The 17,182-nt window shown below is 42.6% G+C and overlaps 3 protein-coding genes across 8 annotated transcripts in view; all 3 read right to left on the reverse strand.

Annotated features, from left to right (window-relative positions):
• Positions 1–3,414: 3,414 nt before the first annotated feature.
• Positions 3,415–4,954, reverse strand: hoxa1a (homeobox A1a). The gene is made up of 2 exons (XM_034094778.1): positions 4,345–4,954; positions 3,415–3,782 (listed from the first exon to the last, which is right to left on the reverse strand). Exons 1-2 carry the CDS (start codon positions 4,946–4,948, stop codon positions 3,415–3,417), a joined length of 972 nt encoding a protein of 323 aa, XP_033950669.1. The 5' UTR covers positions 4,949–4,954.
• Positions 4,955–8,502: 3,548 nt separating this feature from the next.
• LOC117455642 (homeobox protein Hox-A2a) lies at positions 8,503–10,967 on the reverse strand. 3 transcript variants are annotated; one of them, XM_034095226.1, is made up of 3 exons: positions 10,862–10,967; positions 10,167–10,368; positions 8,503–9,578 (listed from the first exon to the last, which is right to left on the reverse strand). In XM_034095226.1, exons 2-3 carry the CDS (start codon positions 10,255–10,257, stop codon positions 8,848–8,850), a joined length of 822 nt encoding a protein of 273 aa, XP_033951117.1. In that variant the 5' UTR covers positions 10,258–10,368; positions 10,862–10,967; the 3' UTR covers positions 8,503–8,847. The 3 variants fall into 3 exon arrangements, with proteins under 3 accessions (XP_033951117.1, XP_033951115.1, XP_033951114.1); XM_034095224.1 differs by having other exon boundaries at positions 10,747–10,967; XM_034095223.1 differs by having other exon boundaries at positions 10,167–10,967.
• Positions 10,968–13,018: 2,051 nt separating this feature from the next.
• Positions 13,019–17,182, reverse strand: part of hoxa3a (homeobox A3a) — a 32,689-nt gene continuing 28,525 nt past the window's right edge. For all 4 annotated transcript variants that reach the window (XM_034094179.2, XM_034094178.2, XM_034094177.1 and 1 more), the window contains one exon: positions 13,019–15,579. In XM_034094179.2, coding sequence (XP_033950070.1) covers positions 14,789–15,579 — 791 coding nt within the window. In that variant the 3' untranslated portion in view covers positions 13,019–14,788. The remainder of the gene's footprint in view (positions 15,580–17,182) is intronic.

Below are 17,182 nucleotides of genomic sequence, written 5' to 3' on the forward strand. Positions count from 1 at the left end.
ATGTTTTAAACAAATAATTTCCATGGCACACATTTTAGTTGGCTCAAGGCGCACATCTATTTCAGGCCCATCAAGGACGCGCAAATGAATCCTCCATCTAATTTCTGCGTCACCCCCTTAAGTCAAAAGCTTTAAACATATATTCCTCCTTCACAAAGCCTTAATGGTTTTCGTCAAACATCTGTCATCGTCCGTGTGTTTATCCGAGGGCCCTAATGGGAACCATCAGCCGCGCGGGGGCATATTCTGGCGGTCGGACCAGTACAGACGTCCTGATAGACTTTCTTTGAAACGCTGAGATCATTTTTAGCATTTAGAAGCGAGTGTGAGGGTGTTTCGGTCAAATAGTCTATCGGAGCTGGACTGTGACTGCGTTGTTGAGGAGCTTGTTTACCCAGTGTGGTCTGTAAACTGTTGTTTAGGTGTGGGTGGTGCTATGACAACAAACTCAAACTGCGACCGAGGGTTGACCCCAGGCTTTCTTTTGAGGATGAGCTGCGTTTCTAATCCACTCTGTGTGGCTCCTGCATAGCGCACAGGGGCCTGAGGGGAAACCGTGGAGCTTAAACTTCCCAAAAATGGGTTCCGGGGACACCTAAGGGTCCTTTAAGAGGTATGGGGAAGTCTCGAAGACAGGCTTTCATTTTTTACTAGGGGTTATAGTAGAATACAATAGAAAATAAATACAAATGATATGTCTTAAATGTGTTCTGAGAAAATGACACCTTTCATTCTCGGTTACAACTTCTAATGTGTATACATTTAGCGTCTTAAATAAGTTTTGGACTCAAGAAAAAAATATATTATCTACAAGATGCAGGAAAATCAGATACGCAATGTTGTCCCTGTCGCATTTGAGATTGCAAGCAAAAATAAAAATACACCAGATGTTTAGACTCAAAGGAAATACTAAGAAAATATGTTGCATGTTGGGTTTATAATTAAAATAGAATTAGATATTATGAAAAATACAATTTGTGTTGGTCTTAAATGGAAATAAAATGACTTGATAATACTAGTTGAGAAAAGTCAGATGAGGTGGAAATAAATTGTGCAGAAGCTTTTAGTTGAAAATGCATTTTGATAAGAATGAATTGTTCGAGATTGAGCGTTGAAATAATACGCTATTAAAACAACAACTACCAACGATACCCTTTGTTTAAAAAAATACCATTGTATTTGAGTAACATTATTTTAATGAAACCGTGTCAAACTAATACAGGTCGTTTCCTCAACACTTTTTAATAACCCTATAATATAACACTTTTCAAATGTGCTAAATAATTTAACAAAAAAGCAGAAAAGGATATTAAAATAGGGAAGAGCAAATTAATACTTTTCATTCTGCCTTAACATATTTACAATCTCCTAAAAAATATATACATAACGCATTACATTTTGTTTAAAATAAACGAAAATCTTAATTTATTTGCTGTAATGAAAGAGCATGGATTGCATTCTACCCTTTTCAAATATATGACAATGTTTCACCTGATTATCCAAATTGGCCTAACAAACACAAACAGGGAGGTCTGTGTGCTAACTTCACTATTTATACTGAAACAACTCCTCTAACAAAATGAGGGTGTCTGAAGTTACCAAACTAACCTTGTCACAGGAGCAACAACTGAAAAAACACCTTATAAAATGCATAACCAATATCAACAAAGAGTTCGATTAAAACAGACGTTGGCTAAATAACTTACTCTCTTTGCTGAATTAGACTGAGCAGCCTCAGCAGGTCTCCACAGCTCCGAAAGCAGCTCCTGCAGGTGGATCGCAGGTAAAGGTGAACGTCGCTCATTAATCATGGCTCTTTCGGCGTTGTTTGCCCTTTTATGGTGTGATGGCCTCGCAGCTTGCACACCAGGAATTAAAACAGCTCGAGAATCAGGAAAACCCCCTTTTTTTGTTTGGAAATTGTCACACGATATAAGTAACTTAAGGGCAGGTAAAATAAAACTGTTGAGAGTCCATTAAGATACACTAGTTTGTTTGTTTTTAAATACATTGTATTAATAATGTAATCTGATTTAAAAGACAATTCACTCTCAAACAGCAGATTATCAAATCCGGTTTAATAGGAACAAAGCCTCAAATAATAACTGTTGTTAAAGCACTTGTGGAACTGATGTGTGACATGCAGTGCTGTAAGTTTTCACTATTCTTCTTGTCATCAGGTGGGGATGATGACACCTTGTGACTTGGGGAGCTGAGGGGTTAACGCTGACAGGGCCAGAGGGGCACAATCCTTGTCAATAGCCTAACCTCGATGTTTTAATCGATGAAGTTTCTTTTTTGTCCCCTCAATAAGCCGAGGGCTCAATAAGGTTGTCATCACAAATGACGCTGATGTCCGCGCTCTCATCTCCTCCGTGGATAAACATGCCTTTATTATGCCAATAACTCTTTACCCCAGGGATGAGTGCGCGCACGGCCGCATACATTGAGGGACTCTGCGGTGCGTAAAACAGACACGTGCAGCTTCTCAGGCGATAGTAAACATTGACACATAATTCATTTCCTATCAGCAGAGTTTAAGATAAAGGTCTGATACTCGGATTTAGATGGAAGATTGGCTTTGAAATCCTCAGAAATCTCTCTAATTCTGTCTCTCTTAAGATTTCCCCTAAGCAATGACACATATGAATAGTGCTTTTAGAGGTAAACGCACTTTAATACACATGATTGACCCGTAAACGTTTCTCTGGACAAACACTTTGTATGCGCTCCACTGGATTAAATAGATAACAGATAAAAGCCTGGAACAAACATGGCTTTACATGAACAGTTCCCATACTGATAAAACTCAGCTAATACATGAAAGCAATAGGCATCATGCAAATCTCACACAAAAGACATTCAGACAGTCGTGACACACAAACACGCAGACCTTAAACACAGAGGGGACAGTGATTAAGGAGGTACTATAACAATGCACTTTATAACGATTAATAAACGAGGTCATCTCGCTGATTGTGATGGCTAATTGGCGACATTCAGTGCAATCACCCAGGCCGTGGCCATTACGCACAACTTTGGCACATTTGAGGTATATTTGTTTGTGGGTGCAGCTATGTAAATTTACATTGTCACACTCTGCAGCACTGCTCGGGAACAGGTGTAGGGTGGTTCTTGCACCGTCACATTAGTGGCACAACGCGTATTTTACGTAAAATGTTAAAGAAAGTGGTATATGGTTGATTGAACAGCAATGTAATCGTTCTTCCGAACACAATATAAAACAAATATTTAACTCAGACACAGTCCATATTATTGTCCAAAGTCCTAAATAGTGCATTAATTCAGTCTAGATGTCCACACATCCAGCAGGACTTTGGCTTTGATACACTGGTTATGAGTTTTGATATACAGGCCGGCTGTGGCCTAAAGAGTTAAAGAGGCAGTTAGTTCTTAGTTGGACGAGTAAGGATCAGACACAGTGGAGGGTGTGGGAGACGGAGTAGATGGAGCTGAAATAGATTTATCTGATGCTGCATCGTCCATTTTCTCTTGTATGCTCTGTCCCGGGTCTGAGGATGAAGCTTTGGCCGGAAGCAGCCCTTCTTTCTCCCTCTTCTTCTGCTTCATCCTCCGGTTCTGGAACCAGATCTTCACCTGAGTCTCATTCAGCTGCAGAGCTGCTGCGATTTCAACGCGGCGCGCACGTGTCAGGTACTTGTTGAAGTGAAACTCCTTTTCCAGCTCCGTCAGCTGCTTGGTGGTGAAGTTGGTCCGGACCGTGTTCGGCTGACCCCCGTAACCGTACTCCCCAGACCGGCCTGCAGACAGAGAAACAAATCACTGTGAACTTATTGTATATAAGGTTCCCTTATATGTTCAATGCTCACATCCTGCTATTGTTTAACCTCTAAGTAATTACATTCAATATATTTTAGAATTGACAGGAATTATACAGATTATAATTAATTTCAATACATACATTTAAATCAAATCAAATAGATTTAAATGCTTAAAAATAAACTCTACCATGATTCATTTCTGTGAGTGCAACACACATAGGGGACAACAGGGTTTGGATTAGGTTAAACTTGTACGCAGCAAAAAGCAGCTTTTACGCAGCAGATAATTAATGTCAGCTGCTTTGAAACATGCTGTATTACACATACATTGTCTAATATAACACTGAAAGATAACATCTGCTACGTTATTTAATATATTACAAAAACATGCATATTCCCAGCATTCTGTCGTTCAATTAACAACAACACAACAGACGTGGCCCATTCAAACACGAGTTGTTGAATATAAAGCCTATTTGAACTCAGAACGCTCATTAGACTTATGTGTTAACACTTTGTACCATTGGCACTTTGCACCCACCTGTTTTTGGTGGGTTCCTCTTGACTTTCATCCAGTCGAAGGTCTGAGCAGAAGATGCACCCTCAGACAGAGGTGAACAGCAAGCCTCCAGGTGGGCTGCATGCAGTGGTGACAGTGGATTTGAGCACCCAGGAAACGGGGCAGCTTGCTCGTGCCCGCTGCCATAGGCAGCGTGGGCATACTGCAGCTGACCCAGAGGGGCGGCACTGTAACCTTGGCGATGCTGAGAGACCATTGAGGAGGAAATGTTACCCGAGTACATTAGTGGACTGCACTGGGGGAATCCCGCTGTGGAATCTACTTCCTGATTGAGCGCGTAATGGTTATACGTAGCACAGAAACCTTGGGGTCCATAGCTGGAGCTGCAGGCCGGATGTGCTCCATAGGCGAGACCCAGAGAGCTCGCAGACTGGTATGACCCTGGCTGGTGAGGAATGCCGTCAGGGGAAGCCCTGCTCCCCATGAAGCGGTCATCAGTCCCGCAGTTGTTGACAGTTACCGCGCAAGACTGAAAAGTTGTAATCCCGTGATCTGAGTGGAAAGCCCTGACAGAGCACGAGCCACCTTCACCGTTCATCACCGAGTAATCTAAGAAACTGCTCATTGTAGCATTGTTCTACCGGGGGGCGAGGGACAGTCCGCTCGACAGACACCCTCTGATCCTCTCTCCCCACTTACCCTGAGTGACCGTGCCAACCTTTACCTATACTCTGTCCCTATCAGGGGAAGGAGGGGGCGCGAGGGCCGATATCAGTGAACGGGTGCTGTCACGTGGACCCAGGTCAGCCAGTGAGGTAGGCCTACTTGTCCTTATCCCCTTAGCCGGTGACAGATTGGTGTTTGAGTGGCTATTTAAATTCCAGGCGCTCGTCGATCAAGGTGACGCGCGTCGCCACTAATGTATTGGCCGAGCAAACAATGAGCTGGGAGGCAGACGGCGGCGGACAGCACCGGGGTCGCATGAAGAGTGGGGAACGGCAAACACGGCGTCTTCTACCCCCTGCTGTGTGCCATCCTGCCCGGGGAAAGATTAACGTTCACCCCATGCAACTCCCCCTGAGGACGACCTATAGCAGCCTGACCTCAGGTACGGTATTTTTGGAATAGAGGGGAAAGTGTGCATGCGTATGTGTGCCTGGACCTGTTGGCGCGTATATGCTTGGAAGCTGTCGTGCATGTGCTGTCGTGCATGTGCCCCCGTGCGTGTGTGTATCCTCTCGTGCGTAACAGCATGATCATATGTATTATGGTGTCATTCTCTCCTGGATGGATAGCTCTGTGTGTGTGTGTGTGTGTGTGTGTGTGTGTGTGTGTGTGTGTGTGTGTGTGTGTGTGTGTGTGTGTGTGTGTGTGTGTGTGTGCGTGCGTGTGCGTGCGTGTGTGTGTGTGACTACCACAGGCGATGTCCCATTCCAATGCGAAGTGTTTCACGCTTTAACACTGTGAGGGATTTGCTCAGCAAATATGTTCACAGTGAGGGAGGCTTCACTCCTGACTCGAGCAGAAAGAACTCCTGTCAAAGAGAGATTTCCCAAAACGTTGTTCCTCATCAAGTCGAGTTGGAAATGTTTGACTGGGTTTCTGCACTTGCTAGCAATGCTAGGAAGTCACAGGTGATGTATAACGACAAGAAAACCTATTAAACGTTAAGATGATTTAGTATTAAATGTTCCTCTCCCGGGGTCACAGGGTCTGCTATCTTCTCTGATTTCACCCACGTGTATTCATTATGCACGTATAGTGATCAAATGATCTGATAATGCGCAGCCCGTCGTGGACCTATTATAATGTATAGCCCGAGGTGCGACTGTGGGCTGATTATCCCGTTAAGTTCATCAAATAAAGCTGTTTCTTTATTGCCTGAAATTAATGGTGGCGAAAAGCTGCGCTGGAAGAAAAAAAAATAGACAGAGCTGAGCAAGGGAAATGTGTGTGCGTGGGAGAGCTGTTGCGTATAGCAGAGTGCAGAGGCAACCTCTCACTGAGGAAGGAAAATAAATGGGAGGGGAGGAGGGAGGGAAGCAGGGAGGGGAGGAGGGTGATCATATCCGGGGAAGAGCGCCCCTAATGGCTGTATGTGGTCAAACACTTTACATGTTTTCAATTCTTATGGTTTATTCATGACAGTCTTCAGATATGCAACGATGGATGCATTGATACATGCAAAGATATATATATATATATATATATATATATATAGATAGATAGATAGATAAACCGATATAGATAGACCGATAGATAGACAGATAGATATACATGTATTGGTATTCTGCTGCCAAATTATTTGCGCTAGTTCTTTATGTTAAATATGACTTAACTCTGTCATGGAGTGTTAATGACGTTTTACTCTTACTTTTTGGGTAAAGTATCTTAATACTTGTTCCACCACTGCTTTAAAATGTAGATGTAAACAAAGACAACATTTACCAAAGATTGAGTATTGATACCAAAAGTTATCAGCTATTGCAAAACGTTATACTAATAGGCTAGGTAAAAAATCGCAGTGGGGTCAAAAATGCCCGCCGACTCTCTTCGCTCCCCCTCTTCCCAGCTGCCTCTGCAACAGTAGTGAGTGAGTGAGTGGGCGCAGGGGATCCTGTCTGTGGAAACTTCGCCAGGCCTTGGAGCTTTCTTGGCTCTTTGTGTGAACACATGTGAGCAGAAAGGGCGCGCTGTCTCGGAATGATTTGGTTATACTGGCCCTGTGGTTGGTCACTGAGCGCTGGATTGCAGAGGAACTGACCCCCTCCCACACTTTTTTCTTTAACCTCAAAACCCCCCTCCTTAAATACAGACTCACATTGCACACATTCACAGTTACCCAGTAGGCTAATATTAAACCATTCGATTGGCTTCTTATGGTTTCCAGATTATTCGATAAACCGCAGTTGAACCATTGAGTTTATGAATCTCAGAAGAGTTTCTGAATCGATCCATGGAGGCCAGCGTGGCAACCGGTGGTTATTTTTTGCTGCTCGTAAAGCTGTTTACGCTATTTCAAGCTATGCATGAGCTAATACCCGATTCCCATAAATCATCTCAAGTGCAATACAATAGAGCAAAATTATTAATAATCCCTATATTACGTCAAGACTTCCTAAACGAATATAACTGCTCCAACAATGTTGCAAAAGTCCCCAAAACAAACTCTCTTGATAAAGTTATCCAGACATTGCATAATGAGCCTCTCTCTGAATATATGCTTAGTTCATTTGTGTCTGATAAATTGCTTCTAATCCATAAATCTGTTTTGAGTTTGAGCTACTTTTAACACTCGGGGAAAAGTGCAGCCTCACATCCTGCTACTGCACGCTGCCGCTGTCCCCGAGCCAGGGCCGTGTTTAAACAAGCTATAAAAATGAATTATTACCAAACGCAGAGACTCAGACCCCTTTTAGCACACGAATTGGAGAGTCCCGTATGAAAATGTAAGTGGAGTTTTATTTGTGCACATTACGCCACAATTGGTCTCCTTAATGTCCGTCTCATTCATGCCACGGAGTGATTTATGAGCTCCTGAAGGCAAACATGGCCTGGCTATTCGGCTGCAACACGCACACAATGTTAAGAGCCCTGTCATGCTATATTCGTGCAGACGTGTTTGCTTTTACTCTCCAAAGTATGAAGTGTGAAGGTGAACATTAAAATAATCTGCATTAGGGTGTAGGAAGCTTGAAACAGTGCCAATAAGATACCTGTGTAAATCTAATAACATCTAAAAACAATTCCAGCAAAGCAAGTTACACTTTTTAACTCATTATTAATTGTTCGTTTCTAAACTACAATTTAGCAGATATTTACAAGTTATTTTACTACATTTAAAAATAAGTTTATCTCTGAAGTTTTTAATAAAATATGTTTTTGTGCCTTTAAAAACATGTTGTAAAAATGATTTCAGTAAACTATAGTCATATTTAAAACAATTCCCGTTTTGTTGAAATGTAAACTTTACAAGTAAATTCCAATCATGTGTGTGCCTTCACTACTGAAATCAATGCGGACTAGGCTATTTATATTCATTGCCAACCTGTTGTTACATTTGCATAACGTCTCTATATTTGCCCTACTTCTTTGATTTTGCATATTTTCAACATGAATAATTCTAGCTAAAATACCCAGTCTGGAAATAGATATAAAAAACGACTCAAAACACCAGGAGAAAGGATTGTAGCAAGTTAATTGTATTCTAACAAAAATATCCAAGACATTGGAAGCTATACAAAAATAAAACGACCAGGATCCATAGGCCTAATATTGTATAATTATTCACATACACTCGTAATTTCCATTCCATTAGATCAATTTGTTATGGTAATTACAAGTCACGTCTTGAGTAGAGCCATTTCAGTGATTTAATTTCATCCTTACCTTGTATTAATCGTCAGGTCAAATATCAACAGAATAAATGTGCCGAATATACAAATAACATCAGAGTTAATACCATCGCAGCCTGATATGTATTGTCCCGAGAGAAAGGAAGAAAGCTAGTGTGATTGATTTCAGTTAATAGTTCAGATGCTGCAGGTCGATTGTAGTTAGGGACTCCGAGAAAAAAAAGAAACTGTCTGTCGAAATGTCCACGGAGCTGTCCAGAGACTCTGACAGGCTCGGCGAAGCTGCATCGGAGAGCTGTAGGCAGGAATCCGAGGAGAAAGGTTGAAAGTCGTGTATAGAAACATCCAGGGCCGGGGGACTGTCGCCATTGTCCGGGCCAGATGTCGAGCCTGGGCCCATTGTTGACATGCATCCCGGAACAGTGGGTGACGGGTTGGGAAAATGTTTCAGATTTTTGTCATTGCTGTTCAGCGGCGCAGCAGCAAAGCCCATGGACTCGCCATTGTGGAGCTGCTGTATGGAGCTCAGTGAGTTATTTTGAAAGGAGCAGGTATCTCTCTCCAGCAGGGCCCCGCTCCTCTCGTACATGGGGCCCTCATCATCCTCCTCGTCGTCGCTGTGGAGGTCGTCCTCGGCCCCCGGCCCTTTCGCCTCCCCGTTGTGGTTCTCCTTGCTCTGGTTCTGTCGCTTGTGCTTCATGCGCCGGTTCTGGAACCAGACTTTGACCTGTCGCTCGGTCAGGTCCAGCAGGGCCGCTATTTCCACTCTCCTCGGCCGGCAAAGATACTTGTTGAAGTGGAACTCCTTCTCCAGCTCCAGCAGCTGTGTGTTGGTGTACGCGGTCCTCAGCCGCCGGGAGCCCCCTCCTCCCCCTCCGCTCTCCACCATCTCAGGCGAGTCTGGAAAATAAGCATTACGGTAGCATGGGATTAAAAACGCAGGACACAACAGTTACATAACCCCACTGCCCGTGAATCTAACATTATGGCTTTCCCAAACCACCAGAGAGAGGCTCACAACATGCTGCAGCAAAATGGCCGCTGGAGCTACTGACCCAAGCCTGTAAACCTTTTTATCCCAAAAATCAATACAACATAAAGATACTAATCAGACAGTTTTAAACACAACAATAATGTCCAGCATGAGTGTGAAGCTAACACAGTGCACTAAAAGCAGTGAGGTCCAGGCTGCTGTGAGATACTAATGAATGCTCCAGCTGCCCTCCTCGGCAACGGCACTCCATCACTCTTCATTACTGTCACACATCAAAACTGCCACGGCTAGGGGAATAAATCATCTTACATCACCAAACTTTATCCAAACTTTTTTTTTTTTCAAACACAATCACAGCAAAGTAGTAACCATAAATCTACCAGAACAAAACGGATGTAGCCTGTTTGATATTAAGGAAAGGCCTGAGCTCTTATAGCAAAAAATAGTCTAGTCAACACATTTGCAGTGAAGGGTCCCTGTTTGTAAATACCCACCTTTTGGGGAAAAACACACAGGTCCATTGGAGATGGTGGTCGCGGTGGAAGTCGGCAGGTGATTCCGCTTGGAGGCTTTCTTCTCCCGCATCCAGGGGTACTCCGGGGGTAGAGAGGCTGTGGGCAGCGAGCTGCATCCGTCAGGGCTGTGTCTGGGCCGGCCGTGCCGCTGATGGCTGCCCGGATTCAGGCTGGGAATGGTCTGCTCAAAGGGAGGAGGAATCAGTGTCGGGCGTGAAAGCGTCGAGCTCTTGATTGATGAACTTTGAAATGAATCAGCGACAGGGGGGAAAGATGTCAGGCACTCAGCAAGCGACGGCTGACTATTGATAAAACCGCTCTCTCGCTCGAATTCGTAATTCATCTCCGCTCCCTGAGAGCCGAGGAAAGTTTGCACGCGTATTTTTATAAATGTTGCGGCTCAATGAGGACGAGAAAGAAAAAATCATTTAAAAAAATCTCCTGGTGGTGTTTTTTCTATATCACTGATTACGGCCGTATGGGGACCGAGCTACTATTAAACTATTGAATTCATGGAGACAAGGTTGAAATTGGACCGAATTGCCTGTCACATGATTACCTCTGCCCAATGACAATTTGGGGTTTAATCAAAAGGAGCCACTGTCTGCCTGATTGATCCAAAAACTCTGATGAAGAACGCCTCGCTCAGCTGGGGGACGACTGTTTTTATTTACATCTTTGTCCGCTCAGTTTATCCTCCTCTCGCCCTTCCAGTCCAGTCCACTAGCCACAAAATGTGTTTTTTAAGAATGGCTGACGCTCACTATTACAGGGAAGGAGCCCAGCCTGGGTGCGCGGATTCGTGCACTCCTCTTTCTCGTATTGTTTGAGGATGTCAGTCTAGAACGCCCCCACACCACACACACACACACAGACACACATTTCACACCAGCTATTCAAATAGGCAAGAGTCTGGCTTTAGATGTGTAAAAAACATACCCCAAAAACTGATATTGAGACTTTTCGACAGAAACTAACCCCAACAATCCAGTCTGCACAGTGAGTGTGGACTCCAGAATAGATGGGATTTTTCAAAGATGCATAATAATGAAATATGAAGTGCATCCATTGACATGTGTTGCAATAAAAAGCCCATCCATTGAGTTAATAGTGACGGATATGACATACAGACCATTTTGTACACATAACAGCTGTTTAACATTTACAGATCAGGTCCATAAATGTGTACGAAATTTAACACGCACATATTTTATATATGTGTACCCATAAACATTGTTTTACTATACACTTTAATATGGACACTTTGGATATGATATAAAAGCACATACGTTTTTCGTTTATTCCAATAAAGCTCGATTTTGAAACGAGGTCATCCCCATCCATGTGTGTGCACAAACCCACAGACATGAGGCCAAAAAAACAAGGAGCATTTTTCTAATATGATAGGTAATTTTCTAATATTTCGATCACTAAAAGCTTCCATTGTTGTTTAAATATTGTTTTAATAATTTGAAGAATTTCATGTAGCTGTTAAGATTAGAATCCCACAAGGCTATAGCAGAGTTTACTGGGAGGACAAGAGATATAATGCCGAGGAAACCATCCCTCTGTATTTCCAGAAATCAATTCTACCTGAAAATGCAATGAAGCAAACACCGTTACATTTACAATCGACCATTTGCAGCGTTATTATGTAAATGGTATATTCTTATTGAACGGCACTTCCCTGCAGTGTGTGGTTTTATAGCCCTTCCAGAATCATAGAAAGCCACATGTGGGATGTTTTTCGTCAAGCAGTACATGTTGTATTTTAATTTCCAAAAAATGGTTTGGAGAGTAAGAAAGAGGAAGAGGAGAAGTGGTAGGCCTCTCTCAGTTTGTTGCTTATATACCAAACAAAGAGTCCTGGAAGCCTGCGCGCGATCAATCTTACTCGCCAAAAGGTCTGACAGCTCGGTGCCCTCACAACACATTTAAGGCTTCTAACTCTCCCCCGGATCAAATGCAGCCAGGAAGCGGCGAGAAACACTGGCCACTCAGATTAGAACCAGTTTCTGCTCGCAGTTGTAGCCGGGCTGTCGCTGGAGGGATATTTTTAGAAGATACATAAGAATCCATCTACACAAGATGTGACCATTTCCTTTTTGAGGAGGCTGTAATGCGCCAACGGTGAGTATGGCGAAGCAGCTTCTCCACCTGGCTTTTATCTTTAAATCGTGAATGCATTCACATAAAAACGTGCATTTGTCGTTCTAGAGGACATGCAGGATTTTGAGCGGACCAGGGGCAGGACAGAGTTGCTATGGAAGAGATGGATGGCTTTTTTGGAATTACGCACAGGCTTTGTGTGAAGGAAATGAGTGGGTGGCGGCATTTAGTGGACCCCAGCCTGTCCACTGGTCTTTACATCAGGATTGATTTAGGACCACTTTCCCACGGATGGATATGCATAAGAAGAAATACAAATGTTCTGTTTCAGTTAAAACGTTATTTATGTGCTTATGGCACATATGGGTCATACCAGTAGCTTGCTGTGAGTGCGTGTGCGCGTGTATGCAGCGTGTCTGTGTTGGATGCAGATAGTGCATCAGCTTCTTCTTTTTTTTTTTTTTTACTGAGACACACCATGGTTCAATTGTTCTAGGTGTCCCTGCTAACCATATGTCAGGGTTAGTAATGTTCATGCCCTCTCATATCAATCAGATTGGGCTGACAATTATTTATAAGTGTAATATCAGTGAGGACAAATAATACTGCAGTTGCACAAAGGCAAAATATTAAAAAAGAAATACCATAGTGCAAAAATGGTTTTGGTAATTTGATAAGACAAATATGTGAAGAAATATCTGCATTTTTGTCATGAAAAGAAATACAAAACCATGTAAGCATTTTAGCTCCATGTGTGAATGTGTTACATTTCTTTATAGGAAATTACTGCAAACAATTGAAACATGTAGAATAATTCTTATGCAGGCCCTTCATTTTAACAAAACACGCACACATATGAAATCACTGTCGTGCTTCAGCTTTTCATGATACTGTGCTTTGTATCGACACCACTGAGGTTTTTCGTTTTGAACTGGCTTTGACAATGGCATCTGTAAATCTGTAATATTATGAGACAAATAATCCCCCTTACGATTTCTACTTCAGTATATATCCTCTCTGACCGAATTTGAGTGACTGAACACATCAGGAAATTATTTTTCAAACGATTTCTCATTTAGCTTGTTGTCTTCTTGCAGAATCTCCAGAAGGACCGGGGTGACATTTTTTATTATTATGGATGTGCCCACGCGCATGAGAGGAGGGGAGAAGGCCACCGAGAGTTTTCTTCACGTCGAATATAAATGGATAGAAAAAAGGGAGTATATTTTATTCAATATTTGACTTAATATGAGGCCAATTCCTTTTCTCTTTTTGAATATTAAATATGGCCACGGATTTTACATTATTTTATAAGCATAATACAAAATAGAGATCTACAAATGTTCGTCCATGAATTATTATGCTATTGTTATTGTCTTTTATAATGGCAATTTTGCAACCATTTCCCCCCCCCCCTTTTTGTGATCACCCATACAAGTATAAAATGTCATGAAATATATAAAAGGAACCATAATGGGAAATGTATTTTTGAAATGTTTTATCGAGAAATTGTCTTGAATTAAATGTGTTGTGTAATTGTATAAATGTTTAAGATGTGTCTGAATTAAAACTACAAGTTTTATGCAATAGTATTTCAATTATTTTATTTATTTCTTCGAACTGGGAGCAGCGTGGAATGTATGACATCGAAAAGGAAATTAATGATGCCTGTTTTTTTTTTCTTCAACAAAAGAAATTGCTAATGTGTGTCCTTCTTTCCACCCTTATTGCATGACTGATTGATTTTACATTCACTGTGAAAATAAAAACACCTCCTTGAAGAAAAAAAGAGAAAACATAGCCTATAACAGCAACATGGTGCTTCTGCTACTGTGGAGTTCCTGCACGCTACATGTGGGCTGGAAAAGGGCTGAGACGCTTACTTCCCACCAACCTTGTCACCACACATAGATCGCAAAGGTGTCAAATAATACTTAAGGACTCTTTTATCGTAACACAAATAAATAACATTATAAAGTCCAATAAAGCAACATAAGCAAGGGAAGTTGCGTGTAAGCTCATGACCCTTGTTCTTGAAAATGTTTTCCCCTCATAATCCCAACTCGTGTCGTTTGAAGGATCCTTGCAAGTGCAACAAAATGCAAAACACAATTCTTCAACTGCGGATAAATAAAAGACGAACAAATTCACATTAAAAATGAATAACATATGTTCATAATACCCTGTTTGCATTTACATTTTAAAACAATATTCAAAAAAAGATTAAATAGTCCTATGCTTATATGTGCCCCCCTCCCTCCCACTCTAGACGTCCTACAGCTCAGTCTTTGTGAGACAATGACACGAGCAAATAGAAGAACAATTCAAGCAAGTCGTGATTATTTACCCTACGCTACTTCACACATCAAACTATAGAAAACATAAACAAAAGCAGAGAGAAGGTGGACGCCGTGAGGAGGCGCAGAAACAAAGCAGTAATGTGTCTGGAGGTGGATAAGACAATGGGCGGAGTGATCCGGGCTGCGCCACCGCTACAGATGCGTCAGTTTGGGCGCTTCCTGGATTCTTCCCTGAGAGTAGTGCGCTGTTAGGTCTGTGTACGTCGGTGTCGGATCACACACTCCGTGATGCTGACTGTTACCCATTGTGATTGCTCCATTGTAGTCCATGTTTGTGGACGGCGGGTGCGATAGATGGGTCAGACCGAAAACGGAGGTCCCAGAATTGGGCATTGAGTCGATGTAACCTCCACCGACATACACGGGGCTGCCCTGCATGTGACTCCCGTAGTTGCCATTGCCTTGAAGAGGATGCGCGTCATACTCGGGCGTGGCCGAGTCGTTCCCGGGATACCGCTTCTGGGAGGGAGGGCAGTTGTTGAGGGAGTTGTTCAAAGGAGGGGGATATGACGTGGCCATACCGTATGCATTTTGATGAGGTTTATTGTAAGACGTCGGCGACTGGGATTCGTAAGGTACACTGTTTACAAGAGAATGCATAGAGTTGAGGTATCCTCCACCACCGCCAACCCCGGAGCCTGGGCCCACGGGACTCCGAGGGGACTGTCCGCCAGGGGAAGGCATCATTCCGACGCCTTTCTGATCCTTCTTGTATTTCATCCTGCGGTTCTGGAACCAGATTTTGATCTGTCTCTCGGTGAGGTTGAGCAGGTTCGCCATCTCCACCCTCCTGGGTCTGCAGAGGTACCGGTTGAAGTGGAACTCCTTCTCCAGCTCCACTAGCTGGGCGCTGGTGTAAGCTGTCCGGGCCCTCTTCGATGCTGCTGACCCCGGAGGACTCTTGTCTCCGGGGCAACTCTCCACTGTCAGGGAGAAGGAGAGGAGGATGTCAATCAGTAATCCATTACAGACAGATAGACAGAAAGAGAGAGAAGATGGGGGAGAAAGATAAGATAGAGAGAGACAGGGCCGTATCCAGGATTTCCTAAATACCGAGGTCCAAACATGCTAGGGGGGTTCGGGGGATACCCCCCGAGATTTTTGGGATTTGTATGATCTACTTAGGTGCTTTTTAAGTCCTGTGGAGGGTCACACATTGTATAATATATTGACTTCAAACAATGTTAGCATCAATTATTTTTGAAAGTGTAATGCATAAGAATCAGTTGATTGTTACTATTAATAATCTGGACATGCAGAAGAGGCTAAAATGATCACAAAACATTGTCAACATTCATTTTCCATGTCTCTCTCCTTTCCATAACCTGCAGCCTCTCATTGTTCACTTTTTGCTCCTCCTCACTTGTCACTCCTGCCAGTGAATTAAAAGCAATTCAGCCATTTAGTTAATTTCACTTGTTTGTTTGCACTTTTTGTTTTATTTAAATCTGTTTTGTTTGATTCTCAAAAGAGAACAAAGATGTAAGCAAATTGTGTTTTATACAATTGTATGTTATTATGACATCATAACTGCAATAGATGTATGTTGTTTTACAATTATGCCTATTGTAAATGAAGACTATTGTTATAGATATATATAGATAGATAGATAGATAGATGGATGGATGGATGGATGGATGGATAGATAGATAGATAGATGGGGTTATTAAGCCTACATTCTTTTGTGTGACTGTACCTGCAGTTCCCCCCCTGACTTCCATCAATTTCTCTCTCTCTTTCTCTCTGCCTGTCCTGTCTCTTCCTTACCAAAGCTGAGCTTCGACTGACGTAGTCTTTTCATTATAACTGAGTCAGTGTAAAAAGAAAACAATACAATGTTATATCTTCAATGTTTTACTCAAATTGAAATGAAAGAAAAGCATTACAACGTTTGTTAAAAGGTAATCCTTCTGACATTGGATGAATGTAATTAACTTGAGCTCTCTAGCTAGTTTATTCACGCAATTTAAACCAAAGTATAGCCTATAGCTGCAATATAAGTTAGTGTGCATGTTGTCGGACGTCCACTGACTAACGTAGAGCGTTCACACAGGATCTGCTGCTCATATGATGTCCTGATGAACAGAAACACAAGCAGCCCGCTGGACTCAGATCTCTAGATACCTCCTCACTCCTTCGCTGCTCCGGTTCAAGTCCGGGCTGCGGTGGTTTGTTGATACCGGTTGATACATGTCGTCTTCTTCTGTTTGCTTTAATCGAGGCTACGTAGTTATGCAGCGGCCCCATCGTCAGTAAATGGAAGTACTACAAAGAATCCCGTTTAGTGCAATTATTTCACAAGTTTTGTTACACAGCTCGAAAAATATTACCGAGGTCCGGACCTCGGTGACCTCAATGGTGGATACGGCCATGGAGAGAGAGCCAGATAGAAAGAGAGGGAGAGAGAGAGGCAGTGAAAGAACACAGAGTGAAAGCAAAACCATCTGACAACACTCAAGCTGCTGATAACAGAACTTTCAACCATAACGAGGGGGGTTTACCAGATAAATATGCCCTGCTTCACTA

The sequence above is a fragment of the Pseudochaenichthys georgianus genome, chromosome 11, assembly GCF_902827115.2.
Source record: "Pseudochaenichthys georgianus chromosome 11, fPseGeo1.2, whole genome shotgun sequence".
Lineage (NCBI taxonomy): Eukaryota > Metazoa > Chordata > Actinopteri > Perciformes > Channichthyidae > Pseudochaenichthys > Pseudochaenichthys georgianus.